The sequence below is a fragment of the Papaver somniferum genome, chromosome 9, assembly GCF_003573695.1.
Source record: "Papaver somniferum cultivar HN1 chromosome 9, ASM357369v1, whole genome shotgun sequence".
Lineage (NCBI taxonomy): Eukaryota > Viridiplantae > Streptophyta > Magnoliopsida > Ranunculales > Papaveraceae > Papaver > Papaver somniferum.
The window spans coordinates 159309871-159328420 of NC_039366.1; the positions used below are offsets into that span (position 1 = coordinate 159309871).

At 36.9% G+C, this 18550-nt stretch overlaps 1 protein-coding gene and 1 non-coding gene across 3 annotated transcripts; one reads left to right on the plus strand and one right to left on the minus strand.

Moving 5' to 3' along the window:
• Window positions 1-4778: 4778 nt before the first annotated feature.
• On the minus strand, window positions 4779-4861 carry TRNAL-UAA. The gene has a single exon. It is a non-coding gene; the product is annotated as a tRNA-Leu (tRNA).
• A 103-nt stretch (window positions 4862-4964) lies between these two features.
• LOC113309926 (splicing factor U2af small subunit B-like) lies at window positions 4965-8130 on the plus strand. 2 transcript variants are annotated; one of them, XM_026558445.1, is made up of 6 exons: window positions 4965-5362; window positions 5486-5572; window positions 5662-5743; window positions 6023-6149; window positions 6258-6755; window positions 6883-7401. In XM_026558445.1, the coding sequence occupies exons 1-5, from the start codon at window positions 5126-5128 to the stop codon at window positions 6745-6747; spliced, it is 1023 nt and encodes a 340-aa protein (XP_026414230.1). In that variant the 5' UTR covers window positions 4965-5125; the 3' UTR covers window positions 6748-6755; window positions 6883-7401. The 2 variants fall into 2 exon arrangements, with proteins under 2 accessions (XP_026414230.1, XP_026414229.1); XM_026558444.1 differs by lacking the exon at window positions 6883-7401 and adding an exon at window positions 7765-8130 and having other exon boundaries at window positions 4967-5362.
• The last annotated feature ends 10420 nt before the right edge of the window (window positions 8131-18550 follow it).

An 18550-nucleotide genomic window follows, 5' to 3' on the forward strand; every position in this document is an offset into this window, starting at 1 on the left:
ATGAAACCGGGTTTAGGCTCCTTAAACACGCTGTCCTGCTCCTTTTTCTCCTCTTCTTTGGCTTTTACAACAACTTCAAAGGTACCTGGTTTAATCAGAAGAGAAGTCAGTCCTAGAAATGTGCAACTTAAAGCAAAGACGATGAATATCGGTATTGTCTACCAATAACTGAGAAGACTCTATAGGATGACAATGAATTACTCCACTTGGTTATCTACCCAGGACAGACCAAGTTACTAGTGACGGGACAGTCACAATAGAGTAAGATGGAGTTGACACATAATGCAGTTATAAACAAGTTTCAAATGCAAGAATGTTCAAACTGGAGTGAGATGCATGATGCTAGGATTGGTATATTACAGGTGATGAAAAATTTAACTAATAACTAACTAACTAACAGATCTAGACTAACATAACTAGTACTTATATAGATACTTATCCTACATGTATAGTTTAAAGGAAAGCAAGCCTAGAGAGTCTAAGTTATGTTGTTAACAGTACAAAGACAGGAATCCTAATCGAAAGCAACAACTACGCAACACCTATTACTACTAACAAAGAATGAGTTTTTTTTTTCCTTCTTTTTTTTTAAAGTGTGAAAGAATACGATGTATAACTTTAAATTACAGAGTTACGATGAACTAAACTATCATAATGCAATCAGTACGACTATCCTAAACAAATGTTTAACCAAATTCTAAGTGATTGGAAAATTTGCTGATGCAACCACCAAAGGGAAAAGAAACTAATGCAAAATGAAATGATTTACAAAAAGAAAAATGATTGATTACTACTTTGGACCTACAACTAACAAAGTAAGATATCTTAAACTTAATATATACAACTACAGACAAATATAAGTGGAAGAAAAGAAAAGAAAAGAGATGGAAATGTTAAAAACTACAGACTTGAAAATACCAAAGATACAGATTGCAGTAGCACTATTAGTAAGCTATACTACAAAACAAAAGTTACCACTAACAACTAGCCTAGAATAGCATTCAACTACAAACAACTCTAAGTGAATAAATTAAAATGATGTGATGTAAATTGAAAGCTACAAATGGTAAAAAGATCCTACAATAAGCTTAATCAAAAACAGTGAATAAGTGGAAGTGAAAGAAAATGTAAACTAAAAACAAAAACAAGCCAACACCAACAGATTTCTAAAATTGACTCTATAAAATAAAAAACAAACGGGAAAAATTCAACTAGACCAATACACACAGGTTACAAAGCAAAATGAAATGCACGGACTAAAAATGACAAAACTAAATTTATATTACATATGCAAATGATAAAGATGTGAAGAATAAAATAAAAATAAAAACAGATGAATGAAACAACTAATATAATCTCACAAAAACATAAAAAAATCTAAACACATATATACAGAACTAAGCTAAAAACCAGTAAAGGGAAACTTTAGATCAACTGCACCGCTACCGAGTCCCCGGCAGCGGCGCCAAAAAAACTTGGTAGGACTTTAAACAAGCCTACAATAAACTGCAAGTGCACAGTGCCTTATTGTGTATAGTGCAAATACAGGTCGATCCACAGGGACAAGGTGGGTGTAGAGTTGAAACTATGGCCTTACTACAACTGATTCAATCCAAACAGTGTCAAAAAGGGGTTTTGCTTTTGCGTCGATACGACAAAGATTGATGATTATACTAAAGCAACAAATGTAAAATAAATACAAAGATAACTATGGTGTCGAATCTACCGCCTAAATGCATAGAATTTCTTGATTCGATATAGTAGTTCTCATTTAATCAAGAAGTTCTACCCTCAAACTACCTTGAAGAAGTGATAAATCACTTGCACAAATGGATGAATTAACCTCAAGCTAAAAATCTGTCAAACCCAAGCATTGGTTGTCTTGTTACGGCACAACCAATCAAAGACTGAACTATAAGTGTCAATTCCTAGCATTACCTATCTATTTAAGGCATAGGTAATCACAAATTGAACTAAATCAGTTTACAAAGCTTGAATACACATCAAAGAATTGATCAAACTACCAAGGATGCATGACATACAAGGTGAGAGTAAATTGATATGAATTCAGAGATTAAATCATGCTTTTCAATATAAATTCATGGAGAAAAAGTAGAACCAAATCAAGCAATTCTTATTACTTAGGGGTTTCATCTCAACCCTAGTTAGAAAAGAAAACTAAAACATGGAGAAACTGAAATTAAACCTAAATTATTACTAAGGCTTGGTGCACCAGCTACTCCGGGTATTCCTTTTTCATCACAAACCCACTCCAAATTTATACACAATTTTCACCAAATGTCAACAATAAACAACTATGAAATTAGGTATAATAGTTGTGTTGCTTACTAGTTGTCTGACATGAATTGAACCACTTGACTCTTGATTGCTCACTGTATTCAGTATGGTGTCGTGGTGAATACATTGATTTTCTCGACACTCAAGCTCCATCAATACCCATTCCTCTTTCACTGAATGCGTACGGCTAACCCTAGAATCATATAAGTTAGCAAAAGAAATTTGAGAAATTGAGTTGCTGGCAGAATGAATGGATGAATAAGTGTTTTATACTGGAAATCAATTGGATAGAGGTTTGGGAGAGGTGGAGTAGATGGAGAGGGGTGAGGTCGTGGTGGTTGGAGAAGAAAAGGAAATGTTTCTGATCTTGGAATTTGGTAAAAAGTAAGGATGCACTGGGGTGTTGGACCAGATTACCTCTGTTAGGGACAAGAGATAAATTGTTTGGGCTTCCTTTTGGGATAAAAGGTCAACAACACTAGGACTTAAGCTTTAGCCCATTGATTTTCCTTCATTTCCCAGCCACCCACCATTTAGTGCAAATGTTTCCACTTTCCATGATGCCTCTGCCACTCTAGCTTTCAACCACCTGCTCACTTTAGGTATCTCCCCATATTTATCAATCCTACGAATACAAAACAAACACAAAATATCAATATTTACAACAATAAAGATTATTGACACTCGAAGATGCAAAATGCATAATTTGACATAAAATAGGACATTAAATCATTTGATATGTGACAAAAGACAACAAAATGATCTAAAAATATGCATTATTAGGCACTGATCACTACCCAATCCAAATGGTAGCAGATATCATTGACCCAATCTCCCACTCCTGGAAACATGAAAAATTAAACACCCTTCCCACTCTTATAATCCAAAAAATCATAAACATACACCTTCTCCAAAATAATCCCCCGGATAAAATTATCTGGACACACTCAAAATTTGGAAACTACACTACCTCTTCGGGATACAATTGTCTAACACATGGTCAACCAACTCACACCCTTCTACCACCTACCAATTTCCTATGGACCTTACCATGTCCACCAAAAATTCGGCTTTTATTTTGGAAAGCCATCAATGAAGGAATACCAACCTTCTCTCTCCTACATTGAATCCATTTGACCAACTCAGACATATGCCCAAGACGTGCTATTGATCTCAAATCAGCAAACCACCTCCTAATTCACTGCTCAACGACAACTACATCCTGGAACGCCTTATTCAATCAACTTACAAACTCACCAAACTCCAATATCACCCTGAATTACTCTTTAATCCCTCAAACAACCATATCCCAAATTCTACAACATCCTGCGTCAACATCTGCAATCTCCTCTTTCTGCTTTCTTTTCCAGACATTATGGCTAGCAAGAAATGAATTAATATACCAACAAAAGCAAACAACTTCAAAAGAAATCCTAGCCTGGGCACAAAAACTTCAACACGAATATTCCGAGGCTCTACACTCCTCACCACCAATCATACCAGGAGATACACCGATATTCAATCATCCAACAACAGACAAAAGAATAAAAACAATTATGGTAAGTTGGTCCATTCCGAACATCAATTAGATGAAGATTAATACAGATGGAGCAGCCAGAGATCACCCAGGTTTTGCGGGAGCATGATTCATATGCAGAGACTCTGACGCACGAACTCTAATGGCTTTATCTCAACCATTGGGAATTACAAATGCACTATCTGCAGAAACCTGGGCCCTGTTATTGGCTTCAAGAACAACAACAGAGAGACAATGGCCAAGAATCATCTTTGAAACAGACTCAGAGAATCTTCTGCGCTTCATCACTTCCTCTACTCCCCCACCTTGGCACATAGCAGGAATGATTGAAGAAATAAAAAGTAGACTCCGGCAAATCCCGCAAGTTGCTATTCAACACAACTACAGGGAAGGAAACCAAGCAGCAGACGGATTGGTCAATCATGCAGCGGATGGAAGCCAAACAAGAAACTATTCAACCAAAATATGGGACCAGGCAATCTCATCTTTTATTAGTCATATCTTATTCCAAGACTCAGTGGGTACTACATACCCACGACAAGTTGTAACCTAATCTTTCCTAATAAAATACTTGCTTCAAAGAAAAAAGATGGCGAACTTTTACCATCACATTCGCAAATAAGAGAAAGAAAATAGTTGAAGGGTGAAAAGAAAAACCTCACCCCCAAATTGATAAAATACTGATGATGATACTGGACTCTGGGAGCATCTTCACATTGCTTCAAAAGAATAAAAAATACTCCCTCCGTCCCTAATTAGATGACCTACTTGGTTTTAAGTTTTGTCCCAATATGTATAATTTGATAATTATGTCTATATTCGTGATGCAAATGTTTTAAAATGCTTTTCAACGGTATAAAGTTTACGAAAAACCGTGATATAGCTTAAGAGATGAATCATTTCTAAATTTTACTAACATCCGTGGAAATCAAAAAAATAATCCTGCTGGCTATGGGGTTCGAACCCATGCGCACTTATGTGCAGAAGATCTTAAGTCTTCCCCCTTAACCACTCGGGCAAACCAGCTAGTTGTCATGTTGTGTGATAAACCCGTTTATATTCATAGGTTAAGTCACTACTAGGCAAACCCTAAATAGAAACTGCACCTACCCTATTTTAAAACCAACCGACTCTCGAGAACTCGTTCCTCTTCGGTGTTCGATCTCTTCTCGACTTCCTCTCTATGTTATAACTAAACAACCTAGAGTGAGAAAGAACCCCTTCCGAAACCAAAACCCTAATCAAAAATAAAAAAACACAAATCTTCTCTTTGATTCATCAACATCAATAATGGCGGAGCACTTAGCTTCGATATTTGGTACTGAAAAGGATCGTGTGAATTGTCCTTTTTATTTCAAAATCGGAGCATGTAGACATGGAGATCGATGTTCTAGACTTCATACTAGACCTAGTATTAGTCCTACTTTACTTCTCTCTAATATGTATCAGAGACCTGATATGGTTACCCCTGGGATGGATCCTCAAGGTCAAGCTGTTGATCCTCGTAAGATCCAAGAACACTTTGAGGTAACAGACTTGTTAATCTTTATTTAATTTGATTTGGATTTGGATATATATCATGATTTTTGTATTGAGTGGTTTTAGATTTGTAATTGTGATGGTGAGAAATTTTTGTTTGGTACTCTGTAGGATTTTTATGAGGATTTGTTCGAGGAGCTGAGCAAGTATGGAGAGATCGAAAGCTTGAACATCTGTGATAACTTGGCTGATCATATGGTAATTTATTTCTTCTTGGTTCTAGCCTGTTTGTTATTTATTTAGCTTTACTTGTAAATTAAACTCTATAAGTTGTGTTTGATTGGCAGGTTGGTAACGTGTACATTCAGTTTAGAGAGGAAGAACATGCTGCCAGTGCTCTTAAGAATTTGACTGGAAGATTTTATGCAGGTCTGTAAGCACTTTTCATGGTTTGATGACCCTATTCTTTTAGGGTAACTTGAAACTATAAACTAATTGTAGCACGAGCTTTTTTATGCTTCTCTGACTCATCAGTTTCGTGAAAGCAAAGTATGTAGTATAGTAGTAGATAAGGTAAAGTCTGTATTGATGCTTATAGTATCCCTGAGAACATTAGTAGTTAATCAGTTCATATATTTTGTTATCTTGCTGTTGTGCGTTTCTCATTATTGTGAATTTAACCTTTGAGAGGGCATTGCAATCTATCAGGGAGGCCTATTATTATTGACTTCTCTCCAGTGACGGACTTCCGTGAGGCAACGTGTAGGCAATATGAGGAGAATACCTGTAATCGAGGTGGTTATTGTAACTTTATGCATCTGAAAAAGATAAGCAGGTGAGTTTCTCTGCAATTATACCGTACTGATTTTTAATTATTGCCATGTTTAAGGTTTCTCTCAAGAACTTTAGTGTATATTCATGAATTTCCTTTCTTAAATTCCAGGGAATTGAGGAGGCAATTATTTGGAAGGTACAGAAGAAGGCACAGTCGTAGTCGAAGCAGAAGTCGAAGTCCCTACAGGCACCGTGGCGGTCAAGAGGAACGTCCACATGGTGGTCGAGGTTCTGGTAGAAGACATGATGACAGAAATCACCATGATGACAGGAACAGGAGGCCCAGGAGCCGGAGCCCTGGACATAGAAGAGGAAGAAGCAGGAGTCCACCTGCTGGAAGGAGGAACAGGAGTCCTGGTGCTAGGGAAGGTAGTGCAGAGAGAAGGGCCAAGATCGAGCAATGGAATAGAGAGAAAGAACAGTCAGATCCTGGCAGCAAGGGTGACGACAGGGATACTAATAATAACAATGATGGTAACACTCTTAATGGATATGATGAACAGAATGAAGGGCAGTACTATGATCAGCAGCAGCAACAGCAGCTGCCGCTGCCTCCACCACCGCCAATGCCACCACAAGACAGAGAGTGGGACTATTGATCTGATAGGTGTTGTTCACTTTCTCTCTACACTGTTTTTTTTTTTTTTTTTTGGTTCCTTAGAGAAAGGGGTGTGTTTTGAATAGAGACCACCCATTTAGCAAATCTGGCTTACTGCCCGTTTTCCACTGTGCAGGTGGTGTGCAGGTTCACTGTTCTGTAACATGGGAACGTAGAAAAACCCTTTCCCTTCCCTTCCCTAACACTACAACATTTGCAGGATCTGTGTGCTTTAGTGTGTGGTTTACTTGTCAAAACCCTTAGGTGTCTGCGTTTCTTCCCTTTGTCGTTTTCTTCTCGTCCCAAAATGAATCATTAGATTGCTTCTGTTACCAAATCACCTAGTTGTGCATGTCAGTGAGATACCCAGATTTTTCCCCTCTAAATCATCCCCTGGGGCGCCGCAGCGGCGCTCCAGGCACGCCACCGTGAAAGGTGTGGCATGAAAGTGGGCCTCTTTTTTTTCTTTTAAGCTAGATGTTTTCTGAAGGGGTCAATGTGGAACTTGTTTGTGGGTCTGAGGATTCACATTACATATTTTTAACCTTTAAGGACTTCATCTTCCTATCTTTTTAGTTTTTTACTTATTTATTTAGTATGCTAAAGCAGCAGAGAGATAAATAAAGAAGACATTCTTTGTTCGTTCTTTCGTTCATGTTTCAACAGTGCCATAGTTTCAGTAGTTCCAGAAGCAACTTCTAGATCATTTATTTATGATATGTTACTAATATTTATGCGGCATTATAATTTAATGCCTAACACCACGCCTTACGCCTCATCTCAGACAACATAGCTTATATAATGTTTATGCACATAGATAAACTTCTATGTGCAGTAAAGTTGTTACTACCGTAGCGATGTATGCTAGACCTTCCCCAATCCCGTTTCCTGTTTTTTTTTCCCGTAAATGAAGATCATGCTCTTACATTCTTTACGAGTTTTGCAGGTGCAGGTATCCCTGCGTCTAAGGATCATGCCTCGTTTTTTTATGGCAGCTTACCATGAAATTTCTGTACAGGTTGGGTTCGTTGTCAGCAGAGAACTGAGTTTGCAGGATATAAGATGTTGCCCCTGAAGAATCTAAGCTACACAACTATCAGTGTACGAAATGCTGTCTAGGGTTGGCTACATTCTCGCTGGTGAAGCTTCCATGTGATGGTGTCGCTGTCTGTCAAGACTGCAATTTCTCTTCTTTGTTGGAGATGGATTGCAGGAAAAACTATTTTTCTTTTAGTACTTTTAGTATAATTGCAGTTTTTACTTCTTTTGAAAGTTGGATTAAAATGACCATATATGATGATGAGATGTGTTTGAAAACATTCAGTGTTTGCATACAGCAGTTAGAAAGTTTTATTCAGATAAGCTATCTGTTTGCTTTGAGTTATCGTCATGCTGGAGTACATGCTAGTTTGAGACATTTTTTTTTCCGCCCATGTCTTTCAAAGTGTTGGTGCAATCAAGAGTAATGAAGTCTTTTGCGTAGTTCAACGTCTCCCTAAACCTTTATATTGTTTTGGATACTGTACTAAAACCTAAAACTAATAATTTGGATACTGTGCAGTAATGGGTATGGTATAATCAAGCGAAGTAGGACTCTATATATGGTGACTTTGTGTCCCGCACTACGGTGACTTTGTGTACTTTTTGTTTGTGTACTTTTTGTTTTTCCAATTTGAAACAAAAGGATTGGATTTGGTATAACCAAACTTTTGGTGGTCGTTTTTTCACTAGACAAAATTGTCCCTCCCTTTTAGTCCAATTACTATAACATTATGTATCCTAGTTTTTAGGGATATAATTGGCAACCAAATTTTAATTTAACATATCTAAATATCCATGTCTTGTAATTTTATAAATTTTATCTTGTTGGATTGGTTTTTAAAAAATCTATGCGATGAGTGCAAACAACAATATCAAATTTAGAGTTTTTACGAAAAAATCAGAGGTGTTTATCATTTTAGGCACAATTTTCGAAAATTAAATGTATATCCATTATGCAAACCTCCACAAAGGATACATAATACTTTATGTAGCCATATTTTAGTTTATGCATCAACTTATTTTCCATTACAACTAATAAAACTATGTACTCCCTCCATTTCAAGAAAAGTGATACTTTCACTTTAGGCACAATTTTCGAAAATTGAATGCATAGCCATTATGCAAACTACCACAAAGGATGCATAACACATTATATAACCATATATTGGTTTATGCATCAGCTTATTTTCCATTTCAGAAAAAGTGATACTTTTACCCCGTGTCATAAAAAATAATACTTTCGCGCCGTGTCAGGAAAAATGATACTTTCGCGCCGATTTCTTCGGTCAGTCGTCCCACCGTGGTAGCAGTCATCTAGTGTAGTCAATCTCGGCCGAGATCTCACCTGAAATTCTGGTTTCGGCTCTCAAGGTAGCGGAGTTTGGGTGGAATCGACCGGAATTTTTGGTTGAATCTTGGCCGGGAACTTGGTTGAAGTTTTTGAAATTTGTATACTGGAATGAAAGACTCGTTTCTTCGCCAATCTTTCTAGAGAGGGATCAAAATTCAAACTATTGGAACTTCAGGCGTTAAAGGAGCTAATGGTACCTTGGATCTCCTGGTGAAACGAGAAATATTGATCGATTGGCTAGTTCCTGTGCATCAGTTGATGAATCTAGAGTTATCTATTATTTTGAATGAAAACTTGTTTCTATTTTAAGAAATTGGTGGTATTTACACACAATTATGTGGTAAAACGTTTGAATTATGCTTGATACACATATTACATATAGAAATTTCGAAAGGAGTTTTTGAAGATTTCACCGAGAACCTCACGGAGAATTTCCCCGAAATATAGTTGTCCCAGTGTCTCGGTCCCGTCCGAAACAAACCGGAATCCGGAATTACCGGTATAAGCTTACATACACCATATATGGTATATTCGTATGGTACACATACCATATCATTCTAGCGTAGTTTGAAACATGGCACGGTATTTTAAACACCTCTTAAGTAGAGTTGCACAGGAACCAGTCTGTACCCGAAAAACCAGCTTAGAACCCAAAAGCCCGGACCGGGATAACGAGTACAAGTACAAGTAATATAATAGGGAACCGGTATAATACCGGTACATGTATTCGGTTCCTAAGGATTCTCAGCCTGTATCAGACCAAATAACCGGTTAATCATCCTCCCTACATCAACTCTATTTCCTCAAAACCATAATTATATCCATCAAAACCCATCTCAACATTTACAGCTTCATCTGAATCATCAAGAACGTCTCCATCTCCAATTTAATCTCGTACCCAAGCAAATCCAGCTTTAATTCAATCTCGTACCCGACTCATGCAGACCATCAATTCCATTTCTTCAATCCCATAATCATATCCATCAAAACACATCTCAACAGCTACAGCTTCATCTGAATAATCAAGAACGTCTCCATCTCCATCTGAATCCTTAAAACTCAACCTCAAACTCACTTAGAAATCAATTTTGTGGCAAAACCCAAATTCTACATACCCGTTCTTATAGCTAAACTCTTGATCTTTCAAAGCCCTTCAATCATACCAACAAAATGGGTATTAACAACAACATCTTCTCCATCTTGGTTCCAATTCCGCTTCTCTGAAATTCACCCAATCTTTAAATTCATCTCAAATAAACTCGAGCTTATAACTCCTGACCATCACTGGTTGCTGTGTTTTCAAATCTCTACCAAAATAACAGTACACTTGTTCTTTCAATCATTTAAACCTTTTCGACTTAAATCCCGAGCCACTGGGTCTTGGTTAGCCAGCGGTGAGATCTTCAGCAGCGGTAGGGACTAGGGTCTGAACTTGAGTATGTGTCGACCTAGATTTCAACTGCTAGGGTATAAGATGTAGAGAGGTCGCACGTAAAAACCAGGTATCGGTATCACAGGTACAGGTACAAGCACCGGTACATGTAGCCAGAAACCCGGACTGTACCGGCCCATGTGAAGCATTACTTCTAAGGTCGACTCCTATGGGGGTATGGAATAAAAGTTGTTTTTCCATGCCACATGGAAAATCCTTTTCTCCATCTGGAAAATATTAGATAAAAGTGGCAAATCTTAGATAAAATAATATATATGTTGTGATTGGTGAGATCCTTGTTAATAAAAAGAAAAACTTATATGTGTATGGTGGGATATTTTTAAGATTTTTTAATATATTTAGTGGGACCCTTATGTGACAAAAGTAGTATTAGAATAACAAATAGTAGGAGAGAAGGAGTTTTAAAACTGAAAAAACCTATTGAGCGATCAACACTCAACCGCCAGAGATCAAAACTAGGTCGCTCGGTTAATTCTTCATTTCTCGGTCGAGTCTTGATCGTTCGGTAGATAGTCGACCTCACATGGCAAACTAGTATATATACCACTTTGCCAATTCAGTTTGCTAGTTTTCCCCGTCATAGTGAGTGCAAAACTGGCAAATGTGATGATTTACCTCTCCATAGGAACCTGCCTAACCTAAACTGCTTTTCTTCACGCCATGTTTTAATCCTCGTGCACAATTTTAAAACCCGCCCATTAACAAGATACAAATCCCACAAATGCGGAGAAAGCCACTATTTTTAAATGGCAAAATGAAATGGTAAAAACACCATATTAGTACAACTTATATCATATGTGATCGTCGTATCTAAATAATAACAGGAAAATATGATTCAATATGAAATATCTTTGTACTTCAAGCCTAATTGCTTCAAGCTTATATGGTTAGGCTAATTGCTTCAAGCTTCAATTTATTAATTTTTGGTTAGTTTAAGAATCTCAATCTTATATGTACTTCTATTCTCAACCATGTTCTAACAAATAAGAAGTTCTAAAACTTAACCTCCTCGTCAGCGAATATTTCTATCCAGAGGTGTAGCTTGACGTTAGCCAGGAGAGTCCGCCAAAAATAAGAGGAAAATATCTGTTTTAAAGATTACCTTGGCTATCTTGGACGAAATTCTTAGAGTTTTAAAATGCAGGCTAGCTAGTACTTTGGGCTCCAGACTCTAGTGCCCCAGAATCAGTAAGAAAAATGTCAGAGGAGAACTTTAATAGAGCATTCCAGCCTACTCCGGGAAGGAACGATAATCTGATACTCCATCCAAGAAATAAAGATTTTTGTTATAGGAAAAGATGATTTTCTTCGGGGATTATAGTATATTTCTTTTGGATTTCGGTCAATGAAGGTAAGGAGTAGAAAATTGTAATGATATTTACTATTCCACCCTCAAGTTAATGTAATCCTATATTTTAGGTACAACCATGATTAATCCTAAACCACTTTCTTGATTAAACCCAATCATTCATCAACCATTAACCCTATATCACTTCCGTGATTAAACAATTTTTTGGCTTAGAAACATACATGTGTAGAACTTTTCACTATCAAGAAAAATCTCTTGAACAAAAATAAGGAGGAAAACATGAATGGGAAGAAGAGAAACATGATAATCAAGATCTTGGACATGATATTTTATATGTTCGAATAGTGGGGATGATTGCCTCATTCCGTTTCGTTGAAGCCAAAGAAGCACCCAAAATAATCTTTGATGGATAAGGCCTTTAATATCATGATGTTGAAATCATTGACAAGTATCTTTTGGGAAATTTTCTGTTTGTCTTTTTTTTAGGTGATCCCGAGTCAGTTTGGTTCATCGGTAAATAAAGGAGTTTGGTTTCGTCCTTATTTGTTTAAAAATGTTAAGATAACTAAATTATCCTCTCTCTTTTATTTATTTTTTCTCTTTTTAGATAAAGAAAAAAATATTAAAAATTAAATATTTCTGGAATCGGAAGTCGAAAATTGACAAATTATATATATTTGAGAAGCTCTTCAAGAAATCTATATAACAAATATCCATTTCACTATTTTTTGAAGCTTTAATCTTCATAGTATGGGGGAATGCTAAATCATATTCAATAATGAACATCATTATGGGGTTCTCTTTGTAGAATAAAGTCTTAATGGTAGTTAATTATAACAGTTCATTTTATAGAATGAATTCGTAATGGTGTTCATTCAGCATGTAATGGTAGTTCATTATTGGATATGCACTCTCTAATGGTGTTTATTCTAGCATGTAATGGTAGTTCATTGTATAAAATGAACTTGCAAAGTTAGTTCAGTATTTCATTATAGCAGTTTATTTTGTTGAATGAACTCGTAATGGTAGTTCATTATAGCAGTTCATTTTGTAGAACGAACTCGTAATATTGTAATTGATTTTTAGCTAAACAATAACATAAAAATTAAAGCTTAGAAAATAGCGGAATTGGTAATTTTGTGAATATATAAATTAATTAATTTTCGACTTACGGTTTGAGTGATATTTAATTATTAAATTTTTGTATGGAAATTAAACAAATACCCTCCACTTTCAGGATTATTCACATGCCTCTAAGGGGTATTTAAAAAAAAATTATAGTCTAGTGTTAGAGCATAGCTCGGTCAACCTCGCATGCTCATGCGTTGCTATCTCAAGCATGTTTATCAATGTTAGTGATCAAAACAATAAGTCTTGATTTCTAGCCTACATAGCTAAGTCTCGGACTAGGATAGAAAAGTGTAGTTGAGCTCAATGACTTCATGGCGATTCATCATACAACGACGAAGATCTATACAAGGAACCGTGGAACTTCATCAACAAAAAGGTATGTGGAGACTTGAACTTATCTATCACTCAAAAGTCTATCTCTTCTATCTCCTACTTCTTATGAGACAAAAGTCGTATGCTATATAGACTAGATCATACACATTTGATATTTCGAGCCGAGTATATCTCGCCTATCTATATCTCGAAATCATGTGTTGGTAAAGCGTTTCGCTTTGGTCAAGTTTATCTTCACCTAGTGACGAAAGTCATGAAAAGTTTCAATCACTTTGAGAATTGCTCTGACGTGAATCGGTCTGTGAATAACGGCTACATAGCGTCCTCTGAGAATGTCTCAATGATTGAAATGAGAGTTTAGATTACATAACCATGTATTCATTGAACCGAAGTTTTCGAACTTTGTTGATCAAGAGAAATCGGGAGGATTGTGGAATTGGCTTGCCAAGTCCGCGAACCCAGTCCGCAGACTCAGTCCGCCAACTGTCGGAAGTTCTCGACCGAGAATTTCTGCTGTACTTTCCAAAACTCGTTTGTGTGCTAAGTGTGCGAACTCAGTCCGCGAAGCCAGTGCGCGAACTGGCGGAAGTTCTCTTTCCGAGAATTTCTGCTGAGTTTGGAAAACTCAACCGATTAACTTAAGTCCGCGAACTTGTTTGTGAACTTAAGAGGTTATGATCTAAAGATGTGCTCTGAACATGAAACTTAAATTACTAAGGAATGCTTTATGCAAACCGTGGCTATAAAGTTCATGAGCCGATTCAATCGAATCGAATCATCTTTGTTTCAATTGTGTCTTGTGTAGTTACATAAGATCTCATAGCAATTGAACAACTCTTTAACTAGTTCATTTGAGTCAATTGAACTAGTTATGGTGAAGAAGAACAAGGTTAATATGAAATGCTCATATGGTTAACTTTTTGGGTTACTATATTGAACCAACATACACGTACACGTTTGGGCATGGTTTTCACGAACCCAGTAAACGTTTACCAAAATGTGTGTGACAAGCTAAGTTTTCGATCTGACGGTTGAGAAATATTAGCTTGAATCTAAACAGGTTTTCATCTAAAGGTGAATATGGATTGCTAAGTAACTAAGGCAAAACCCTGATTTTAAGGCTATATAAATGAGACATCTAGCATTGTGCAAAACTAATCCCCACACGTCTGTGTGCTACTAGTGCGCCCGCTAGAGTCGATCTCAATTAACCTTTGATTTTCTTCTCTAAAATCAGGTTAACAACTTAAAGAATTCATTGGGATATTGAAGCCAGATCGATACTACTTTATCGTAGTTGTGTGATCTGATCTTGCATCTTCTATCGTATGAGTACAATCGAATGATTGACTTGAGATCGTGAGATTTCTCCGATGGGAAAGATAAAGAAGTCACAAACATCTTCGTCTCACTATTTGTGATTCCTCGACAATCCACTTGTGTAGTCAGGAAGGATTGTAGAGAGGTGATTGATTAATCTTGGTTGTTCTTCGGGAATATAAGACCGAATTATCAATTGGTTCCTGTTCACCTTGATTTATCAAAAGACGGAACAAGATTAGGGTTTATCTGTGGGAGACAGATTTATCCGTTGATAGACTTTTCTGTGTGAGACAGATCTGTTTATTATCAAGTCTGTGATTTTAGGTTGCAACAACTCTTGGTTGTGGGTGAGATCAGCTAAGGGAATCAAGTGCGCAGTATCCTGCTGGGATCAGAGGCGTAGGAGTACAACTGTACCTTGGATCAGTGTGAGACTGATTGGGGTTCAACTATAGTCCAATCCGAAGTTAGTTTGCAGTAGGTTAGTGTCTGTAGCGGCTTAATACAGTGTGTATTCAATCTGGACTAGGTCCCGGGGTTTTTCTGCATTTGCGGTTTCCTCGTTAACAAAATTTATGGTGTCTGTGTTATTTCTTTTCCGCATTATTTATATAATTGAAATAATACAGGTTGTGCGTTCGTGATCATCAATTGGAAATCCAACCTTTGGTTGTTGATTGATATTGATTGATCCTTGGACATTGGTCTTTGGTACCGTCCAAGTATTCCTTGTATTTGATAAAGACTCGCTATTGTTTTTAGCTTGAGTAAAAATCAAATCAAGAGAGAGATATTAACTCCTTGAGATACTTTTATCTAGATTGAGTCTGAATGTCTAGTTGATTCTCTAGCAATGTATGTCGGAGTTAGTCCATACAAATTGCTAAGCGAAATATTGGGTGTTGTTGTTAGACCCCCGCTTTTTCAATTGGTATCAGAGCAGGCAAACACGTTTAAGACCTCATCAGTCTGTGTTTGTAGCGATCTGACTCTATGGACAGAGGTGACATCTCTATTAACATACCACCAGTCTTCGATGGCTCCAATTACTTGTGGTGGAAAATTGCTATGCGAGCTTTTCTTCAATCGCGTGATTTTCAATCATGGGTATATGTGGTGAATGGTTATGATGCGCCCGTTGTTGCAGCTGGAGACGGAACTGTTCCCAAGAATATTGGTGAATATAATGCTGTCGAGATTCTTGTTGCGAAGCAGAATTCTGAAGGGTTAAATGCTATCATACATGCCATTTCCCCAAGTCTTCAACACCATGTGTCTAATTGCACTAGGTCTAAAGATGCTTGGGATATCTTAGAAACCGTATTTGATGGAAACTCCAGTGAAAAGGAAGCTAGGCTTCAAAACCTTAATTCCGATTGGGAGAACCTTCGTATGGCAGATGAAGACACATTTGATGAGTTTAATCACAAAGTGTCTAAAATTGTCAATGCATCTTTTGCATTATTGGGTAAGACTATTCCTGAAAAGGACATTGTGATGAAAATTCTCAGATCGCTGCCATCTAGATACGAGTCTAAGAAGCATGCCATCGTTGAAGGGAATAACCTCAATAATCTTTCCAGAAACACCTTGGTTGGGAAGGTAAAGATCTTTGACCATGAGCATACATCCAAAGTTGGTAAGGATGTTGCCTTTAAAGCACAGAAGAGCACTAAAATACTTGCCAAAGGTAAAAGTGTTCATGTCTCTGAGGATGATCCGTCTGAGAATGATTTTTCAGATGAAGACCTTGACAAGTCGGTCTCCTTGATCACAAGACAGTTTAGGGATCTTCTGTTGAAAAGAAATAAACGGTTTTCAAGAGACAAACCTAGGTCATCAGACAAACCTCACGATCGCGTACCTCCTAAAAACAGGGATGCTGACGAGGCTGATGACGAGGACATGCCTCAATGCTTTAAGTGTAAGGGTTTTGACCATTTTTCTAACGAAAGCCCAAATCGTAGAAAATACACTGGGAACAAAGGTCTAGCTGTAACACTTGATGAAATGTCTGAAACCTATGATTCCGATGAAGATAGGAAATCAAGTGTAGGGCTCCTTAGTGAAAACATCGATTTTGATAATTGTAGCAATACACATATCAACCTCAATGGGTTCCGAGAAGAAGGAAACCAAATCAAGCTGGAAGATTCTCTAACTGGAAACCCTATCAGTAATTTTTCAGGATCTATTGTATGTCTAGCTGCTTGCACATCTCAGATGCCTGAATACTATCCAAGTTTGACGTGCTCGTTTTGTTCGATGAAAGGACACGAACTATCAAGGTGTTACAAGTACAAGCACCAAATAAGGCACGCAAACAAACTTCAACGATGAGCAGATCGATTAGCAAGGAAGATGAAACTTGCTCAGAAGACCGCCGAGGTATGTAGGATCTTATCTTCGTCTAAGAAGTTTGTTTCCAGGGATAGAGTAAGACCATTTGAAAAGAAAGTATGTTCGAATCGTTTTGATAGACAGAAGTCTGAAAATTCCTCCCTTTAGGGAAAAGATGGACAAATTGTTTTTCATCGCAACACAACTTGATTGTGTTGTTGGGAAAATCTTGTCTCATGTGCCTGATCGAAAAGAGACAAGATTGAGTGCTGATTCAGGCTTCAGTAAAGTTTTTCATTCTTTTCTTAGATTTGTTATTTTCTGTCCATCAAATAAAATAAAAGGTTATTATCGACAATTCTACTCTTTATCGGGTTTTAGAGTTGAGCGTATACGAACCTATCAATAGGTTTCGAACCCTACATTCCTTTTTCCTTTTTGACATTCTATATAAGATTGCTTGTTGAGTTAAGTGATTCAATCACACAAATCCAGTTATTTATAACTGTTCTCAAAGCACCATGTCAGATGGAAAGGATGTCAACATGATTATTAAATCTTCAATCAAGGAAAAAGAAAAATCTCCTGTTTCAAAGTCCCTGAAAAGAAAAAGAAGGAATACAAGAAATCCCAGGGTTGTGCCTTCTAACTCTCAGAAGTTTTCCGATGTTCTTGATGAGTTGAAGGAAGTAAGAAAGGAGATTCGTGAAATAAAGGCTTTTTTCAAAGTCCTTAGAAATTCAGAGAGCCCTGGTACGACATAATCATCTAAGACAGTTCGTTGATATAATCTCCTATCTTCGTGAATCGTATGTTCTAATAGCTGTTGACAACAAGGAGTTCGGGAATGATGCTGAATTTCTTAAAGGCATTGTCGCCTAGGATGTCTTCTTTTTGGATTAGTTGGAAGAATAACTAGTGCTTTGAATATCGATGATTGTGACTACACATAGCTATTTTTGTTTTCAACTTCTTATGTTATTTTTTAGGTTTATTGGTTTTAAATTCTAAAAATATTTAGAGGATGATGTTTATTGCAATATTTTAATGGTTTGTGATATTGCAATATTTTTATGAGATATGTATTGTTTGCGTCCGTGAACTTGAAGGTCCCATATTGCGGTCAAAAGTAAAGTCGTTCATGAATCAGTATTCGTATTGATGAAAGGACGAATGGACTTTTGACATATACAAAAGTTATGCCTATACAATCATGTATTTGATGGAAAATAGGATAAAATATTTTGTTCGACAAGGATAAAGTCTATTATGTTATTATGATGGAAAACAAAATAGATCCTTGTATGTTATCCACGGTATTGATCTTCATTGATCCATTTTATTATGTTTTACCGTGAAGGCCCCATTGTGTGTCTTATGTTGAGCACCTTACAACTAAGTCGATTTACCTTGGCTTTGTTGGTTGTTCCATGAGATGCTATATGTCGAGCATTAGGAACTAAATTAATCAACCAGTTTGGTTATTTAGTTTGTACTCCATAAGTTTTCTTTCTTATGTCGAG

Bases quoted from the DNA above. Each gene is read 5' to 3' on its own strand.
- LOC113309926 (XM_026558445.1), top strand. From the start codon at position 5,126: ATGGCGGAGCACTTAGCTTCGATATTTGGTACTGAAAAGGATCGTGTG. The intron at 5,573-5,661 runs GTAATTTATTTC...TTTGATTGGCAG, and splicing joins ATAACTTGGCTGATCATATG to GTTGGTAACGTGTACATTCA. The intron at 6,150-6,257 runs GTGAGTTTCTCT...CTTAAATTCCAG, and splicing joins CATCTGAAAAAGATAAGCAG to GGAATTGAGGAGGCAATTAT.